The sequence below is a fragment of the Xyrauchen texanus genome, chromosome 7 (assembly GCF_025860055.1).
Source record: "Xyrauchen texanus isolate HMW12.3.18 chromosome 7, RBS_HiC_50CHRs, whole genome shotgun sequence".
Lineage (NCBI taxonomy): Eukaryota > Metazoa > Chordata > Actinopteri > Cypriniformes > Catostomidae > Xyrauchen > Xyrauchen texanus.
The window spans coordinates 3,624,384-3,645,135 of NC_068282.1; the positions used below are offsets into that span (position 1 = coordinate 3,624,384).

General features: G+C 38.0%; 1 protein-coding gene across 1 annotated transcript in view; it reads left to right on the plus strand.

Moving 5' to 3' along the window:
- Positions 1-20,752, plus strand: part of slc12a5a (solute carrier family 12 member 5a) — a 217,604-nt gene that overhangs the window by 163,772 nt on the left and 33,080 nt on the right. The window contains 10 exon segments of the mRNA XM_052130177.1: positions 3,032-3,178; positions 9,240-9,294; positions 10,727-10,857; positions 16,091-16,338; positions 17,048-17,259; positions 18,122-18,289; positions 18,561-18,659; positions 19,920-19,977; positions 20,072-20,190; positions 20,193-20,245. Coding sequence (XP_051986137.1) covers positions 3,032-3,178; positions 9,240-9,294; positions 10,727-10,857; positions 16,091-16,338; positions 17,048-17,259; positions 18,122-18,289; positions 18,561-18,659; positions 19,920-19,977; positions 20,072-20,190; positions 20,193-20,245 — 1,290 coding nt within the window.

The window sequence follows — 20,752 nt, forward strand, 5'->3', positions numbered from 1 at the left end:
TGTATTGTATCGTCCTCTCATGTGTAGCACTGTGAAAACCGAATCATTTAAGTGAATCGTGCTTTCGGATGGTTCATGTAAATGAACTATTTCACATAAATGATTCATTGATTCACTTGAGCCACAGGCAGCCTTAAAGGGACTTTGTCTTCTTTTTTAAGCTATTTGTATATATATATAAGCACACACACTGGCAGCCAAAAGTTTGGAATAATGTACAGATTTTGCTCTTATGGAAAGAAACTGGTACTTTTATTCACCAAAGTGGCATTCAACTGATCACAATGTGTAATCAGAACTTCTTAAACTACTTCAAATTGTTCTCATCATAAAATTCTCCATGTGCAGCAATGACAGCTTTGCAGATCAGTTTGTCCAGATATTCAGGTGACCTTTCAATCCACACTTCCTGTAGCACTTGCCATAGATGTGTCTGTCTTGTCGGGCACTTCTCACGCACCTTACAGTCTAACTGATCTCACAAATGCTCAATGGGGTTAAGATCCGTAACACTCTTTTCCAATTATCTGCTGTCCAATGTCTGTGTTTCTTTGCCCACTCAAACATTTTCTTTTAGTTTTTCGGTTTCAAAAGTGGCTTTTTCTTTGCAATTCTTCCCATGAGGCTACACCCCTGTGTCTTCTCTTTACTGTTGCACATGAAACTGGTGTTTAGCGGGTAGAATTCAATGAAGCTGTCAGCGGAAGACATGTGAGGCATCTGTTTCTCAAACTAGAGACTCTGATGTACTTATCCTCTTGTTTAGTTGTACATCTGGTCTTCCACATCTCTTTCTGTCCTTGTTAGAGCCAGTTGTGCTTTGTCTTTGAAGACTGTAGTTACACCTTTGGATGAAATCTTCAGTTTTTGTGGCAATTTCAAGCATTGTATAGCCGTCATTCCTCAAAACAATGATTGACTGATGAGTTTCAAGAGAAAGTTAATCTTAAGGCGTGCCAGTCTATTGCATACTGTGGCAACTCAAAAACAAAGACAATGTTCAGCTGCATTTGATATAATGGCATGTGATTTTCTAGTACCAAATTAGCAATTTAGCATGATTACTCAAGGATAAGGTGTTGGAGTTATGGCTGCTGGAAAAGGGGTATGTCTAGATTTTATCAAAAATAACTTTTACCCCTGGAGTTGGGAATTTGAAATCAGGGTGTGCTGAGTGACTCCAGCCAGGTCTCCTAAGCAAGTTGAAGCATCATGATTGGGCAAAGAAATACATAAAGACCGATTTTTCAAAGGTTGTAAGAACCGATTAACTGAGAGTGACTCTTGATGGACCAGATGGATGGGCCCGTGGCTGGATCACTAATGGACACAGGGCACCACTTCGAGTGGTGCCACTCAAGGTGGAGGAGGGGTACTGGTATGGGCTGCTATCATTAAGGATGAGGTAGTTGGACCGTTTCAAGTTGAAGATGGACTAAAACTCAACTAGTTTCTGGAAAGTACTTTCTTGAAGTAGTGGTTCAGGAAGAAGTCCTCAGCATTCAAGAAGGACATGATCTTTATGCAGCACAATGATCCATCACATGCATCCAAGTACTCCACTGCTTGGCTAGTCAGCAAAGGCCTTAAAGATGCCCAAATAATGACTTGGCCACCTTCCTCAACTGACTTAAATCCTATTGTTAACTTGTGGGCCCTTCTCAAATGTGAGATTTACAGTGAGGGAAGATGATACACCTCTTTAAACAGCATTTGGGAGGCTGTGGTTGCTGCTTCAGCAATAGTTGATCGTGAACCGATCAAGAAACTGGCAGACTCCATGGATGGAAGGCTCATGGGAGTTATTGAAAAGAATGGTGGCTATATTGGTCACTGACTATTTGTTGCACCTACTCTAAAAATTCAGAATAAAAAATTGAGTTGGGAAAATTAAGTTTGTAATTTAGTTGCCTAGACAAAACTCACTTTTGAGGTTCGATAACATTTTTGATTGACTGCGAGCATTGTGTTTGTTCAACAATAACATTAATCCTGAGGAATGCAATTTGCCTAATAATTGGGCATGCAATTGTTTGTGTGTGTGTGTGTATATATAATAGTGAATGTGGCAGGGTGGAGGGTGGGGCCGGGTCATGATCCTACACACCCGGTCCCTTATTAGGCTGATCAAGCCTCTGAGGGATAAAGGTCGACTGCAGAGGATCGTGCTGGAGAGAGAGATCGTTTACGGACATGTCCGTCATATGTGTGTGTTTGTCTTTTAAGTTTATCATTAAAACTATTATTTATATTGTCAAGCCGGTTCTCGCCTCCTCCTTGCCCATCATAACCCCTTTACAGTGTGTTCTGATTTTGATACAATTAACCATGGTTTACTACAGTATACATATGGTAACCATGATTGTACTGTAGTCATTTTGTGCAGGGCAGGGCAGTGGTGGCTCAGCAGTTAGGGCTCAGGGTTACTGACCAGAAGATTGGAGGTTCAAGCCCCAACACCGCAAAGACACCAAAGTTGGGCCCTTGAGCAAGGCCCTTGACCCTATCTGCTCCAGGTGCACCGTATGGCTGTTATATATCTAAAAATATTTTCTTCTTTAAAATAGTTCCAATTTAGTTAGCTACGTTTATTAGCTTGTAGTTTAGCTAACTACTTTTTCTTTTTTTAAAGAGTACATTGACTGTACCTAAAGTTATGAGGAGCTTGTAGCTCAGGAAGTGACAATTTCAAATAAGCTTCCCCAACACTGATTATAATATACTGTAAGTAGTGTAGTACAGTAGTATTCATGGTAACATAGTGTCCATGCCACATATATTACAATGCAAGCATCACTGGTTCCAGTGAGGAATTTTCAACAAATACTGCATATTGTGGAGGATTAAAGTACGAAAAAAGAAATCGAAGATTGCGTTATTGTTTTTACAGTCAAGATATTAGATTACACAAGATGTAATGGTTGCTGGACAATGAAACGACAACATCAGACATGAAACCAATAAATGGAACGTAACTAATCCGATTATAATGTTGTCCAGCTAACAGGCTGTTGTGTGTTTGTGTTCACAGGCTCCACAGATGGGCACACTCATGGGCGTATACATGCCATGTCTGCAAAATATTCTGGGTGTCATTCTGTTTCTCCGAATGACGTGGATGGTGGGCATCGGAGGGGTCATCGAAGCCTTCATCATCGTCCTCATGTGCTGTTCCACTGTGAGTTACACACACAATGGGCCTCATTTATGAATCTATCATATATACATGTGTAAAGCTGGAGTCATTTGTGCATAAAATGGACCTCTCTTAAAACATTCAGAAATTCACAAACATCCGAGATTTGTAGGTTTAACATGTGTATGTTTGTGAATTGCAAACATAATCAATGCTCATGAAGTCGCATATAAGGAAGGTGTCAGATTCGCTAGTAAATGCAAAAAAGCTTTCAGCATCTATACAGAACAGAAGTAAACACATTTTTAAAGAAAGCTGTAATTCAATTAGGTATAGGCGCTATTTAACAACCTGCTTTTTACTATGCTAATATGTCCGTTTTTATATTACTTTCACTTGCATGCTTTGTTTGTAACAATTCAGTTTGAAAATGCAAAAAAACTTTCATGAATGCGACAATTTGCAAAAATGGCTTTACAAATTAATTACACACAAATGTGTTTAGGCCCAATGAGCAATATAGCTAAAAAAGAATTTTATATTATATTATATTATTATAAATTATATTTAGGGCTGTTGATTTAAGACATTAATTCAGTGCGATTAATTATATACAAAATAACTTGTTCAAAAAATGTGCGAAATTAATCATGTCCACAAACTGTAATAAGGAATATTCCTACCATTGGAGCAATTTAAGCTTGAAGTACCGCCTGTTTACTTCAGGGGGCAGTAAGCGAAACTTCAGCTGTATAGGCAACGCGCAGCTTATGCAGAGAACAAACCTACACTTCAGCGTTCAAACACAGTTTGATGTAGCGCAAATCCAAGCGCAGGGACTGATTGACAAATTCAGTTGGCTTATGTTCAAAAATATAAAAATCAATATTTGGATTCTAATGCCAATACATATATATATATATATATATATATATATATATATATATATATATATATATATATATATATATATATATATATATATATTATTTAAATATAAATATACAGTATAATTATCTCATCATTATTTAATTAAATTTAAAAAATTAGCAATTGACAGCACTAATTATATTATATTATATTTTTGGCCTTTTGATATTATTTCATATATATTTTAATATTTATGTATTTTCTAAAAATGGTTTAAAAGAGTAATTTTTCTTAAATCAGGGAAACCATCATTTCAACTAAATGGCCATTATAGCCAATTCAATAAATACAAAATGAAAGTAAAATACAGAAAAAAAAAAAATCTTCTTATGCTTTCCACATGTTGTCATCTAAATGAACACAAGAATGATAGTTAATCATGATAGTATATATACAGTACTGATATAGCAATTACAGTATAAACAGAAATGTATTCATATATAAATATTTTTAGTAAATATATATTCTACATAAAATGAGGTTATGAACAGTTTGATTTGACAAACTCTCACACCATTTTTACTACTAAAGTGTAAATGAGAGACAAAATTTATTACACACTCTTTAGGAAACATGTTGCTCAGTTTTATATCCTCAACAAAATCATTGTGGGCATTCTGTATAATTCTCAGCCACACACAGCTGTCATTATTACATGTTATGCAAGCATGTGATTTTCAATATTTTTTTTATTTGCATTCACACGCAACAAGGAGGAGAGCTAGTTGCATTCTCGCACATCTACCGATTAGCGTGCATCTCTTTCATGTGTTCGTGTCACTAAGCATGCCATGCATCTCAGCGTTTGTGCGTACTCATTAACATGTCATTTGTATGGTTGTATGTGCAACCTAGATTCTCTAGTGCCCGTGGAAGAGCTATTTTTGGACTTTAGAAATCTTCTGTGTAGCAAACCGTCTAATATCTCTCACGTGCTTTCTCTGACTCATTTTCTGTCTCCTATTCTAGGAGTATTCCATACTACCATACTACTCATTCCATTTCTGTTGTATGCAGTAGGTATACTGTGCAGAGAATGCACATTTTCTATAGGCCTATACATATATACCTGTATGACCTACACCACTGGCTAAAAGAAGTACAGTATACAACAGAGCACATTGTGGGGAATATTGTATCCACAATGTAATACTTGTGATTTTATCTTCTATTTCAAGTGTGACAAATGAACAGTAGATTATTACAACTGCAATTTTAGACTTGGCTATTTTTGGACTAGAATTCTTACTATTTACAGAATACTGCACAATATACACTGCCTACTGTTCTTTCAAACTAGCAAGTCAAACAGTACAATTCTACATTGTTGTCTATTATCCACTATCCTTTTCAGAACATGTGTGTGTGTGTGTGTGTGTGTGTGTGTGTGTGTGTGTGTGTGTGTGTGTGTGTGTGTGTGTGTGTGTGTGTGTGTGTGTGTGTGTGTGTGTGTGTGATTTATATGTCCGTCCACACCATCAGCAGAATCTACATCTGTCCAGGGTGTGTGAGCTTAACCTCGCCATCCGCTTCATTATTAAAAGTAGCGAGACAATATCGATGTCATCAGAAATTAGCAGCTTATTGCCAGGCGCTCAGTGCTCGCTTTTTTTCGCACTCTGTCTCTCATGGCAACAGATGGGCAGGAGGAGGGAAGGCTGATTCTTTCATACATCACAGAGATGGAGAGATGCACCTCTTTAAGATGGACTGGAGCCATTAGAATCGAGATAATGAATTATTTAAAGAATGAAGCATTGATCTACTTTCAAAAAGACAAAAATATTTGGGCATATGACACAATGACTACAAAAGGCATATGACAACAGTTCTGACAGACCGGTTGCATTCGATGATGAAATTATTCATGGGAATAAATGAATACCTGAATACATGAGTATGAATTGTGTCACTAACTCGTCTTTTCTGTGTGGGTGTTGTGTGTTTGGTGTTATAGATGTGTTTTTGTGCTTATTAGAGTGCTTTCTTATCATGTTGTTATCTTAGCAGCATTTTAGCTTTAAACTCTATTGGAATCTATTGTGAGTCTCTTGTGCGCTTTGCGTTATGAGCGTTATATGTATGACACACAGAGTAGCTAACTGTATGTATGGATGCGCTGAAGCTTCAAATACCCACCCAAATGGATTGTCGGACAGCGAAACCACCAACAGATCAGTGTTAGCTCACTCTTGTGTTTCAAAATCTACTGACGATTTTCCGTTTTTCAAATATTTTTAGTGAATAAATATTGTGTTAAGTAGTTCCACTAAGACATGGGGTTATGGTAATTCAAACATGATGTGAATACAGTGTTAAAAGTGAGTTGCGTTTGTGTGTATATAGTGTGTAAAATAGGTTGCCTAGTACATGAGTATTTTTCAATACAGGGAATTTAAAATTACGGTAATCAGGAAAATACAGTAAAAATGACTTGAACACCATTAAAAAGTAAGTAGAATTTTGTTTAAATATTAAGTAAAATAGTTTGTCAAATAGGTGTGGTTTTTTACTATTGGGGAATTAAAATCATGGAAATTCCGGCATGACATGAACACAATTTTAAAAAGAGAGTAGGATTTTCTTACAAAGATGCGTTTTTCACAAATTTAATTTTACATTACGGTAATTCTGACATGACAGGAACACTGTATAAAAGTGAGTAGAATTTTATGTCAATATTTTGTAAAGTAGTTTGACAAAGACGAGCCATTTTTACGATTTCGGAATTTAAAATTACGGTAATTCCGACATGACAGGAACACTATAAAAGTGAGTAGAATTTTATGTCAATATTGTGTAAAATAGTTTGACAAAGACGAGCGTTTTTTCCGATTTCATAATTTTACATTACGGTAATTCCGACATGACATTAACACTGTATAAAAGTGAGTAGAATTTTGTGTCAATATTGTGTAAAATAGTTTGACAAAGACGAGCCATTTTTACAATTTCGTAATTTAAAATTACGGTAATTCCGACATGACAGGAACACTGTATAAAAGTGAGTAGAATTTTGTGTCAATATTGTGTAAAATAGTTTGACAAAGACGAGCCATTTTTACAATTTCGGAATTTAAAATTACGGTAATTCCGACATGACAGGAACACTGTATAAAAGTGAGTAGAATTTTGTGTCGATATTGTGTAAAATAGTTTGACAAAGACGAGCCATTTTTACAATTTCGGAATTTAAAATTACGGTAATTCCGACATGCATTAACACTGTATAAAAGTGAGTAGAATTTTGTGTCGATATTGTGTAAAATAGTTTGACAAAGACGAGCGTTTTTTACGATTTTGGAATTTAAAATTACGGTAATTCCGACATGACATTAACACTGTATAAAAGTGAGTAGAATTTTGTGTCGATATTGTGTAAAATAGTTTGACAAAGACGAGCGTTTTTTACGATTTTGGAATTTAAAATTATGGTAATTCGACATGACATTAACACTGTATAAAAGTGAGTAGAATTTTGTAGTCGATATTGTGTCAAATAGTTTGACAAAGACGCAGCGTTTTTTACGATTTTGGAATTTAAAATTACGGTAATTCCGACATGACATTAACACTGTATAAAAGTGAGTAGAATTTTGTGTCGATATTGTGTAAAATAGTTTGACAAAGACGAGCGTTTTTTACGATTTCGGAATTTTAAATGACGGTAATTCCGACATGACAGGAACACTGTATAAAAGTGAGTAGAATTTTGTGTCAATATTGTGTAAAATATTTTGTCAAAGATGAAAGCGGTTTTTACAATTGGGAACTCAAAATTGCAGTAATTGAAGTGTCTATAAAATTGGGTTGACTTTTAAGTGCATAGTTTGTTTTTTGAATAGGCAATACATACCCTTTTCCCAGGCTTTGATTTGTAACTCAACAAAACCGAACGGCTGTAAATTATTTTATCTCACATAATGAATCTGTCAATCAAATTATACAATCTGTAATTCATCAAATGTGTATGAATTCCAACTTTTCTTATTCCCCATCATGCATTAAGATTGTTTCTCTAAGCCTTTGAATTGGTTGTCATAGGATCTGTCGCAATTTTATTGGCTCACTTTAATCAAGCAGATGGCGTGATTGACTGGGAAAACTGTTTTAAGCAGTCGGTGCCCTAAATCTTCCAATCAGAAACTGTATCCAGCATGTCATTAGCATATGGAAGTCTGTGATAATATCATGAGGGCGAAGTCATTTAGAATGTTTCAGATGCTATCGCTGAATTGCGATTGGGCTTGTGTGTTTGTGTGGGTGGATGAGTGTAAATGAAGCTCTCGTCTGAATCTGATTTTGGTTTAAGATAAAACACTTCAACAATTAATGTCTAATCAATCATTTTTGTTTGAGGCACATCGAGGCAAAGTGCTTATGCTACCTTTAAAGTTAGCTAATGGAAAATGCCTCATAATGCCGCTCAGTCGGTTTTGAAACAGACTAAATATGTACAACAATAAACTTTCCGCTCTCTAGGTCAAAATTAACATATGCATATATGCATAATTATTTACATACATGAACTAACCTGCAATCTGCATTTCTTCTTTCTTTCACCCATTTCAGCACACTAATTTGTTTCTATGTATTCACTTTCTCTTTTTAAAGGAGAGTTAGTGCCAAGCTGTTTCAGTCTGACAGTGTCATCTTAGTCCCTTTATCCAAATAGATACATTTGCATTTTGTGAGACATGTATAGTATGTGCTGATTTAAAGACTGTTTTAATCACCAGGACATTTCACAATTGCTTTGGCTCCTAAAAAGAGACCCTTCATCCTTTTAAAAATGGAGAGTGATGGAGGGTTTCAAATAAGATGAGATTTATTCTGGAACATTAGTTTCTGCTAAATTTAATCAAGGTGATCTGTCACAGTTATAGACAATGTCAAATGCACCTTCTCCCTCATTTCCCAAAAACGATCCCGCTTTGCCGGTTTTTAAGGAAAGGTTCGCCCATAGCTTTACGCTCCAAACCCGTTCCGAAATGTAGGACTTTCTTTCCTCTGTGGAAGGCAAAAGGAGATGTTAGTTTGGTATTGTTGTTTGCACAAGTGCAACCTCTTCTGAAACTCAATCCTAGAGTTACTCTTGATTTATTTACAATGTGCAATCTGTTTCCTATTTGAAATGATCAAAAACACTTTCTCATTCTGTTTTTAATTCTAGACCATGCTCACTGCAATATCAATGAGTGCTATTGCCACAAACGGAGTCGTGCCAGGTAAGTAAACTTCTCATTGAGCTTAACATAACATGCATGTGTGTGTTGTTATGGCAACAGAAGCGGTCACTGTGGCAACAATAACTCTCTAAGCAACGACCAGACAGCAATATCCTCAAAGCTGTATTCATAATCCAATGACCGTGGTCTGTTCTAATCACCTCTTTGATCGCATCTCTCGATTGGACGAGAGCAGAAGTGAGGTGAAATTGCCGGGTTTGGTTCCCTGTCCATTGTTCATCAGCGATAGGCCGTTATTATCCCTATAGTGCTAAAAGTCCGCTCTGTTACCATGCTTAATATTTGCAAGAAACAGGAAGTTGTAATTGTGGGTTGTATTGTGCTATTTTTCAGTGCCTTTCAGACTTTGTTAATATCACAACAAATCTTAGGGGCCTAAAAACTTAAAATATTTAGAATGTACATCTGCATTTCTTTTTTTTTTTATTTTTATTGATTTGGTTTTGTTGTTTATCCCCTTTTCTCCCCAATTTGGAGTGCCCAATTTCCACTACTTAGTAGGTCATCATGGTGGTGTGGTTAAACACCTCAATCCAGTTGGCGGAGGACAAGTCTCAGTTGCATATCAATCCGTGTATCCTATCACGTAAATCGCTGTGCATGACACTGCGAAGACTCACAGCGTGTGGAGGCTCATGCTACTCTCCACGATTCACGGACAACTTACCACATGCCCCATTGAGAGCAAGAACCCCTAATCACAACCACGAGGAGGTTACCCCATGTGACTCTACTCTCCCTAGCAACCGGGCCAATTTGGTTGCTTAGGAGACCTGGCTGGAGTCACTCAGCACACCCTGGATTCGAACTCGCGACTCCTGGTGTGGTAGTCAGCGTCAATACTCGCTGCGCTACCCAGACCCCCATATATGTTTTAAAAAAATAGTTTTTCCATGTGAACACACAATGTTATAAGACGCGGTGATGTGGTCAAATACGGCCATCTAGCCCATGTCAACATACAAAAAAATGTAAATAAAAAACAGACACAAATATACGACTTGGTATATATTTTAAGATGAAATTGTCACGGCATTCAGGCAGAAAGTGTTATTACGCTAAAAAAAAGCTAGAGACTTTATACAAGTTCTACGGTGTCACTTCTGGGCAAGATGTTGAAAAAACAGCCAGACACAGCACAATGGTAAAAGATGGCCACACATTATGTGTTCTAAACAATAACTATTAATATCATTGTCTATATATGTATATCGCCACAATGGATGGGACAGAGTGCAGGTGTTTCGAGACTTATAACGTGACATAATTATATTAAACGTGTTGGTGTGAATGCCCCTTAGAATGCCATTCATAGAATTACAGGCACGATGTCATTGTAATATTTGAGTACGGAATTGAACAAAGTTTGGAACTGAATCCAATCAATGTTTGTGTATGTATGCTTTAACAGCTGGAGGCTCATATTACATGATCTCTCGTTCTCTGGGCCCTGAGTTTGGTGGAGCTGTTGGCATCTGCTTCTACTTGGGCACCACATACGCTGGAGCCATGTACATCCTGGGCTGCATCGAGATCCTGCTGGTGAGTTGAAGAATCTTAGTGTTTTATGCGTGTGTTTGATGCAAAAAGCAGCTGTACATCAGTAACCACTTTCACACATGAAACCTGTTAAATTGCAGTAAAATTACTGTATTACCTTTTCTGCTAAATGTACCACATCTCCTATTCACACATGCAATGCCTTTTCGTTTTTATCCGTATTGCTACCATTCACACATCAGCACCAAACTGTCATTTTGTTAAATTTCGCTTCAGCATCTGTCCAGTTTGACAGCATTTTTTCCACCATTAAAATCCCATTCATTTTCTCCAAAGGCTCATTTATTTTATAATGATAACTTTATAAACCTTTAAAGACAGACATACTGTGAGCTCCTGTGATGTTTGTGAGATGTTACAGACATTACTTTGGAAATTAGCATAATTAATTCTGATTCTAAGTAACGGCCAGCATCGTCCAATCACTGCCAACAAATTGTGAATCTATGTACTGATTATCATCATCCCATGTGTGTCAAACATGTTGAGTGATCCAAACATCATCTGCAACCTGAAACTGAACTTTTGATCAGATTTTAGGAGTGAACGCACTTAACTGCATAGAGAGCTATAGGATGCACCCTTGCTCCCTATTTAGTGAATGACTTAACCTCTAGTGTGCTGTCTGTCTGCACTGGTCTCAGAACAGTTTGAAATGCTCCTTATTTTCATCCTAACTCTATCTTTTCAATGTGATAATGCACAATCAATATAGGATATTTTAAACAAAATGAGTCTATAGTCCATGTATGTGGTCATTGTGTTTAACAGTGTGTCATATTGTCATATCGGATGAAACTAGAGACTCTAATCTTTAGACTCAAACAGATTTTAATGTAAAAACGTAATTGGGTTTCTTACCAGACGTAGTTTTGGTGTGGTGGTGGCTTAGTGGGTTAAAGCACATAACTGGTAATCAGAAGGTTGCTGATCCCCACAGCCACCACCATTGTGTCCTTGAGCAAGACACTTAACTCCAGGTTGCTCCGGGGGGATTGTCCCTGTAATAAGTGCACTGTAAGTCGCTTTGGATAAAAGCATCTGCCAAATGCATAAATGTAAATGTAGTTTTGTTGACGCTTCTACCAAAGACGAACTCCGCTGTGATCAGGGCCATGTTGTTTTGTCACATGACTCGGTATGTTGGAAGTTTAACTCTTTTAATGACCTAGAGTCTACTGAACTGTGATCAGTCGGTTTAAATGAAATGAAATTACACATACCCTATAGCGAAGCCAAAACGTAATGTCCACACATGTGGACACATGATCTCAGGAGGTTATTAGCTGAATTCCTGATGAAAAACTGCATTACCTATGATCCTGATGGGAAACGATCATCCAATCAGAGGGTTTGGTTTTTATTTGAAAACCTTTCATTTTATGACTTTGTTTAACACATAGCATCAACAAAGAATGTTTATGGCAAATTGCATTAGACACATGACCTCTAACCTGAAAAATTTTGTTAAATTTGTATGTGTTTGTAAACGACTAGCGGCGTAACAAACAACTCTTTTGTATGAAGCTACATCTTAGGGGCCGTTTAAACAGAACACATTTTTGCGTTAAAAAAACTAGAACCAGCGCAACGAAGATGTCTTGAGATGTGCTTTTAAAATTTAAGTTGTTATTTTAACTTGACATGACATAACGCAGCCCTCGTGCGCTAGAAGCAAGACATAGCACAATGGTGAAATACGTCCATCTAGTGTGTGTGTTTTACATATTAACAATATTAAAAAACAGCTCAGACACATATGAGATTGATTCAAATTCCAGTACGATTCATTTTATTCTGTTTAACTTTTTGGACACACCCATAGTAGTGAACAGGTTCTTTTACACTCTGTCACAATCTCGCCATCACGTGTTCACTTATCTTTCAAATGTGCTTTTCATCACCATTTCATTGTATTTCGTCTTATTTTTGCCCTCGTTTTTGTCCAGAACATTACACTATCTCTCTCTCTCTCTCTCTCTCTCTCTCTCTCTATTCTGTCTTTTCTCCCCTCCTCTTAGAGCAAGTAATTACATAATTATGCAGACTCTGCGTTTAATTGTGCCGCTGATGAGAGCTAGTGTGTCCTCCGAGCTTTACTCGTCTCGCGTTTAAATGCACGTGTTCTCGGCCACTCATGTACTCTTCCTTCTCTTTGCTCTGCTCGTCGGGGGCTTGAGTGTATCTGACTTTTCGGTTTATTCTTTCTTCTGGGGGAACAGAGGCTTAGCCGTCATTGTCCACGGAAAATCTTCTGCGCAGTTGGTGTGCTGATCTGAGCAAGAGTTTTATCTGGCCTACAGTCCAGGGAGACACGAAGACATCTATCTAAAGCGAGTCGAGCACTTTGAGATTAAAGCTGTATTGTGTAACCCTGCCGATATGATGAAAATTATCAGGTCACCATAGCAACCAGCTGGTTAGGGGTTAGTGTGTCCACATTTTGTTATGTTACAGCCTTATTCCAAAATGGATTAAATTCATTATTTTCCTCAAAACTCTTCAAATAATACCCCATAATGACAACGTGAAAGAAGTTTGTTTGAAATCTTTGCAAATTTATTAAATATATAAAATGAAAAATTCACATGTACATAAGTATTCACAGCCTTTGCCATGACACTCAAAATTGAGCTCAGGTGTATCCTGTTTCCACTGATCATCCTTGAGATGTTTCTACAACTTGATTGGAGTCCACCTGTGGTAAAAGTTGATTGGACATTATTTTGGAAAGGCACACACCTGTCTATATAAGGTCTCACAGTTAACAGTGCATGTCAGAGCACAAACCAAGCCATGAAGTCCAAGGAATTGTCTGTAGACCTCCGAGACAGGATAGTATCGAAGCACAGATCTGGGGAAGGGTACAGAAAACTTTCTGCAGCATTGAAGGTCCTGATGAGCACAGTGGCCTCCATCATCCGTAAATGGAAGAAGTTTGGAACCACCAGGACTCTTCCTAGAGCTGGCCGCTCGGCCAAACTGAGCGATCGTGGGAGAAGGGCCTTAGTCAGGGAGGTGACCAAAAACCCGATGTTCACTCTGGCAGAGCTCCGGCGTTTCTCTGTGGAGAGAGGAGAACCTTCCAGAAGAACAACAATCTCTGCAGCACTCACCAATCAGGCCTGTATGGTAGAGTGGCCAGACGGAAGCCACTCCTCAGTAAAAGGCACATGACAGCTGCCTGGAGTTTGACAAAAGGCACCTGAAGGACTCTCAGACCATGAGAAACAAAATTCTCTGGTCTGATGAAACAAAGATTGATCTCTTTGGTCTGAATGGCAAGCGTCATGTCTGGAGGAAACCAGGCACCGCTCATCACCTGGCCAATACCATCCCTACAGTGAAGCATGGTGGTGGCAGCATCATGCTGTGGGGATGTTTTTCAGTGGCAGGAACTGGGAGACTAGTCAGGATTGAGAGAAAGAATGCAGCAATGTACAGAGACATCCTTGATGAAAACCTGCTCCAGAGCGCTCTGGATGTCAGACTGGGGTGAAGGTTCATCTTACAACAGGACAACGACCCTAAGCCACACAGCCAAGATAAGACAGGAGTGGCTACGGGACAACTCTGTGAATGTCCTTGAGTGACCCAGCCAGAGCCCAGACTTGAACCCAATTGAATATCTCTGGAGAGATCTGAAAATGGCTGTGCACCGACACTCCCCATCCAACCTGATGGAGCTTGAGAGGTCCTGCAAAGAAGAATGGGAGAAACTGCCCAAAAATAGGTGTGCCAAGCTTGTAGCATCATACTCAAAAAGACTTGAGGCTGTAATTGGTGCCAAAGGTGCTTCAACAAAGTATTGAGCAAAGGCTGTGAATACATACTTAAATTTGCAAAGATTTCAAACAAACTTCTTTTACGTTGTCATTATGGGGTATTGTTTGAAGAGTTTTGGGGAAAATAATGAATTTAATCAATTTTGGAATAAGGCTGTAACATAACAAAATGTGGAAAAAGTGAAGCGCTGTGAATACTTTCCTGTATTCACTGTATATATATATATATATATATATTCTTTATGTGAAACAACTTCTTAATCATTTATTTAGATTTTCATGGATCTGGACAAAGTGTAATTTTTGTCATTTATTGCATTTTAAACCTTATTGCATTTTTTGTCATAAAAAAAAGATAAATATGCAAATGATAAAATACCAAATTGTATATAATTTGTTGTAAAATTCACCCAGCTGCATTTTGTCATTAAAGAAATATATTTAAAAAAAAAAAAAATGTCTTTAAAAAAAAATTATTAATATCTTGTTTCTTTCTTTTGATATTGGGGGTTAAATATGCCCTAGACATGTTCTTGAATGGTTTTTAATGAGTTTCACCCAATACTTATTTTTATCATTATTAGGGGAAAAACTTTGAATTGGTTTAAAAAACTATATGCAATATATTGTGCTTGGAGTCGATGATTGTTTTATCTGATTTTTTTGACCCAAAAGTTTATGATGGTGAATATAATTTAGGTCAGGCGTCTAATAAGGACTAATGGCAGGCCATTTGTAGTATTAATTCCACGCTTGACTGGTTCAATTAGTGCTTGTAGAACTGAACTCACGCTCGTCTGTTATACTGCCTGTGTCAAATCTCACTCGTTTCTCTTTATTTTCTCCCTCTCTGACAAAAAATGTCCTTCTTTTCCTTCTTTTTCTGATTTAACATTATATATCTCTGGGTATAAATAAGGTGGCTCCGAAAAACTGCTTTTGTTTTGTTCCCAATCATGTCAACTGTATCTGAGAAAAATAATTGTGTTGATACGACAAAGCAATCAAAAGTAATAGCATTACAAAAATATCTATCTCCATGTGTCCAAAAGCCTCTCCAAACTAATAAAACATAATAATTGTACATAAAAACTAATTACACATGCAAACACAACAATGAACAAAGGTCTGTATAGCATGCAGACATGATTTTAGGAATGAGATTTCACAGAATGAATTTCATTCTGTGCCATTTGAGTCATCATTTGAGTCTGTGTCATGTATTTGGCGCCATCTGCTGGTGGCCATATGTAACTTTGTGCCTCATGTGGATTATCTAATGATCTAATAATAATCACCTCCTCTAAATAATGGTATGTGATGTTTTACATTCAGTTTATTTTTTGTGAATTATAAGCAAAAACATGGTATATAAGATACACTAACATAAATGTTAAAGAGATATTTTTGTCTCTCTCTCTCTCTCTCAGGTGTATATTGTACCACAAGCGGCCATTTTTAAGATGGAGGGTCTGGAGGGCGCGGAGGCAGAGGCTGCCATGCTCAATAACATGCGTGTTTATGGCACGATTGTGTTGAGCTTCATGGCTCTCGTTGTGTTTGTAGGAGTGAAGTATGTCAACAAGCTGGCACTCGTCTTTCTCGCCTGTGTCATCTGCTCCATCCTCGCCGTCTACGCCGGAGTCATCAAGACCGCCTTTGATCCTCCCATTTTTCCGTATGTGCCCAATGAGTATTGTGCTTGGTGACAGAACTCAACAAATAATCCCAAACACTCCCCCCTGCTGCTATTGGTTGGAAAGACAGATTGTCCCACCCCCAAACGCACGCCATTGGTTGATGCTCAGTCAAATAGGGATGTTGTATTCAAACCGTTAAACAGGGTTCATAAAGAAATATAAGGGAATTGTAAAATTGTAAAATTGTGATTTTCAGGCCTGTAAATGTCATGGAAATGAATCAAATCTTAAAAAGTCTAATTACCTGTAGTCGATATGATTTGTTTCTAGTCATGGTGTGCTGATCTGAGCAAGAGTTTTATCCGCCCTACAGTCCAGGGAGACACGAAGACATCTATCTAAAGCGAGTCGAGCACTTTGAGATTAAAGCTGTATTGTGTAACCCTGCCGATATGATGAAAATGATCAGGTCGCCATAGCAACCAGCTGGTTATATGTGGGTGTGTGTGTTACACATTGTCCAGGTTCATGAAAATCAAGATATGCTCTGAATATGTAGTTATGCTCTAATTTAAAACATTTTATTGTCTAGAAATAGTGGTAACACTTTATAATAAGGTTCCATTCCTTAACATTAGCTAATGCATTAGGTATCATGAACTAACAATGAACAATATATTTATACAGCATTAACCCAATCTTGCAACTGGGCTTCATTTCAAAGTGTCATGTGGTTTTGATTGACAGCGTGTGTGTGCTGGGGAACCGGACGTTGGTGTGGAAGGGTTTTGATTTGTGCGCGAAGGTCATCGAGAGAGAAAACGTCACAGTCACGACCAAACTCTGGCGGATGTTCTGTGACTCGGAGTTCCTTAATGCCACCTGTGACAGCTACTTCGCCAACAATAACGTCACAGAGATTCAGGGCATACCTGGAGTCACAAGTGGCATTCTGCGCGGTAAATATGAACTTGTATGCATATTGACATGTTATAACGGTAAACTCCAAGTGTTATAACCACACATGAATGAACCTCTTTCTATTTAGCATTTTATTTGTGTTTTTTCTGTGATAAATCAGTTTAGGAATTTGAGTGATAGACTATATTCTGTTATATTTTGATGTTTTATTTTTCATATATCAAAGAAATTATAAAAAAAATCTAGAACAGGATTTATTATTTCCACGCTCAAATCTGAAGAGACACAACTGACTGTCAAACACACATTGAGCTACACATAATCTACAGATAATCTACACATTTGAATTTTTTGAGTCAGTAGTGCACCCTAATGACAATCGTCAAATTGCACTATTCATGTGTTAAACTTGCTATAGTTTACTTTCACGTTGTTTCTTCATCAAATAACAATGTTGAATGTAAATCAAGTCAATAACTAAAACATCAGCATCATAACATTATATGTATATGTAGGAGTGGTGATGGTGTAGTGGTCTAAAGCACATAACTGGTAATCTGGTAATCAGAAGGTTGCTGGTTCGAGCCCCACAGCCACCACCATTGTGTCCTTGAGCAAGGCACTTAACTCCAGGTTGCTCCGGGGGGATTGTCCCTGTAATAAGGGCTCTGTAAATCGCTTTGGATAAAAGCGTCTGCCAAATGCATAAATGTAAATGTAAATGCTTGTGAAATATGAGACAAAATCAAGGGAAATATCACTTGTGAGCAGAATATTTTTATTGGCCGTCATTTTCAATCAAGCTGACATGTCAAAATGACGTGTTTTCAACTTATAAACCTTTAGCTGCGACCTTCATTTCGTCTCATTCTCTCTCTCTGTTCTTTAACACTCTTTTAGAGAATCTATTTGGGAATTATATGGAGAAGGGTTCTTTCAATGAGAAGGTCGGGATTTCTGCGGTTGTTGAACCTGATTCCATCCCAACCAACAGTAACCGCTATGTGCTCGCTGACATAACCTCGTTCTTTACCATGCTGGTGGGGATTTACTTCCCCTCTGTGACAGGTCAGTCATCAAAAGTAAGAATGTTCTATACTGTAGAAAGTCTTAGAAAATACAAGCCTCACTGGGAATGTATGAATATGTGTCAAGTGTCATTTATTTCAAAAATGAAAAATAGCACAAGCACTTTTCAAGCAAAATATTTCCCAAAACGAAGATTGTTAATAATGAAACAAGAGTTATTTTGTTCTTAATAAAGCATTCAAACATCAGCCCAAATGTTTAACCACTACGCCAAAGCACCATTTTAATATCTCCGTGTTCTTTTGAACAGGTATCATGGCTGGATCGAACCGTTCTGGTGACCTGCGTGATGCACAGAAGTCCATTCCTGTCGGCACCATCCTGGCCATCACCACCACCTCCATCATCTGTATCCTCTCATATATAAACACACACACACACACACACACACACACACACACACAGCCACCTGCTGGACACAGTCTGTAATTACACCCTTCTGCCAAACATGATGTTTAGCTTTAGTGCATTAGTCACTTCCAAATCCTTCATTCCAACTGATTCTTTTTAGAAATTCGTTCAATCTGTTTATAAATCAGAATTCCCATTTACTGACCAAATAAGTTACATTACAAGGAATGTGATTGGGAGTTTTGTTATAATTACACACAATATACAGTATATACACAATACAAGGTGTGTAATGTAGATAAAAGGAGAGTTTTTGACGGGAAATCTGGATAAATGCCACCTAAGGACGTCAAGGAATAATCTGGGTTCAATACAAGTTAAGCAACATTTTTGTCATGATGTTGATTACCACAAAAAATAGTTTAGATCCTTTTAGGGCACTTACAATGGAAGTCTTTGAGGCCAGACCAAAAACCCTAAAATACACATCATTTCGAAAGTATAGCCACAAGATTTAAACATTATACGTGTTAACATGACTTTGTTTTAATGACAACGAAACCCTGTAATCCCGATACTGGATATAACATTTCACAGATAAGGGTAGTCTCATCCACTCATTCACACACACACACACACACACACACACACACACGCGCACACACACGCACACGCACACACGCACGCGCACACGCACGCACACACACACGCACACACACGCACGCACACGCACACACGCACACACACACGCACACACACGCACACACGCACGCACACGCACACGCACACACACACATGGCAGCTCTAGCCCAAGGTGCTATTGGGAGCAACTTGGGGTTCAGTGACTTGCCCAAGGACACTTTGGCATGTGGAGTCATGTAGGCCGGGAATCGAACCGCCAACCCTGCGATTGGTGGACGACCCGCTCTACCACCTGAGCCACTGCCGCCCCATATAGATTGTAACTGCTTTTTTTTTATAAACTAGTTTTACTTTAACAAGTTACATTATGCCACAAATTCTGTTAATTGAGCTTAACTTACAGTATATTGAACCTGAAAGATCCCTTTAAAGAAACAAATGCCTGAGTGGTCAATTTTCAAAACAGTTCATTGGAAATAACTGTTTGAACAAACAAATTCACTTAAACGAATCATCGCCATTCTAGATAAGCCCTGTCATACACTCCTTGGAGTAACTAAAAACATATTTCAATATTGCTCGGTTGAGGTTAATATTCTTTAACTGAAGTATTCAGATATGTCCAGTGTGCTGCTGTTTGGTTCCTGCATTGAGGGAACTGTATTGAGGGATAAGTATGTTCCTCAAAATCTCCGCTTTTGAACGTAACCTGTAAACGTGTCTTTTCAATGATTGTCTGAATGAGAGGTTCATTCTGTGTGTTGTCAGGTTTGGAGAGGCTGTAAGAGGTAATCTGGTGATTGGTACATTGGCGTGGCCGTCGCCGTGGGTCATTGTCATCGGTTCGTTCTTCTCCACCTGTGGGGCGGGGCTTCAGAGCTTGACGGGCGCCCTCGTCTCTTACAGGCTATTGCACGAGACGGCATTGTGCCGTTCCTCAGGGTAGGTGTACACACATATACACACTCACATACAGTGAGTATACAGAGAGCGACTACAGAGAGTCTGGTCCATATTGCAGATTATTCTAACTAAGATTTGATGCCACAAAAGCCTTGCATTGCTTTGGCAAATGTAGCCTTCCAGTTTTCTCCCAGAGTGTTAAACATCAACCAGAAGTCGTGTAGCAGCCAATCAGATTGTAATAGCGTGCAACGGTTGAGGTTTGGAAGTAAAAAATCCCATTCATTTTCTCCACAGGTGAATTGATTTTTAACCACAACTTTAAAGAAAAACCTACCGTGAGCTCCAAGATTGTTAATCGATGGTATATACTTCTGTTGAAGTCATCTGTTAATGTTATTTCAACTTAATTTAAAAACAAATCATGTTTAATAGCATAATTCCTGGTGACGAACGATACTACCCAAGATTCTGAAGGAAAACATTCCACCAATCAGAGAATCGCAGTTAAACAAAGTGCAGCAAAAGAGCTTTGCAGCGACCGCC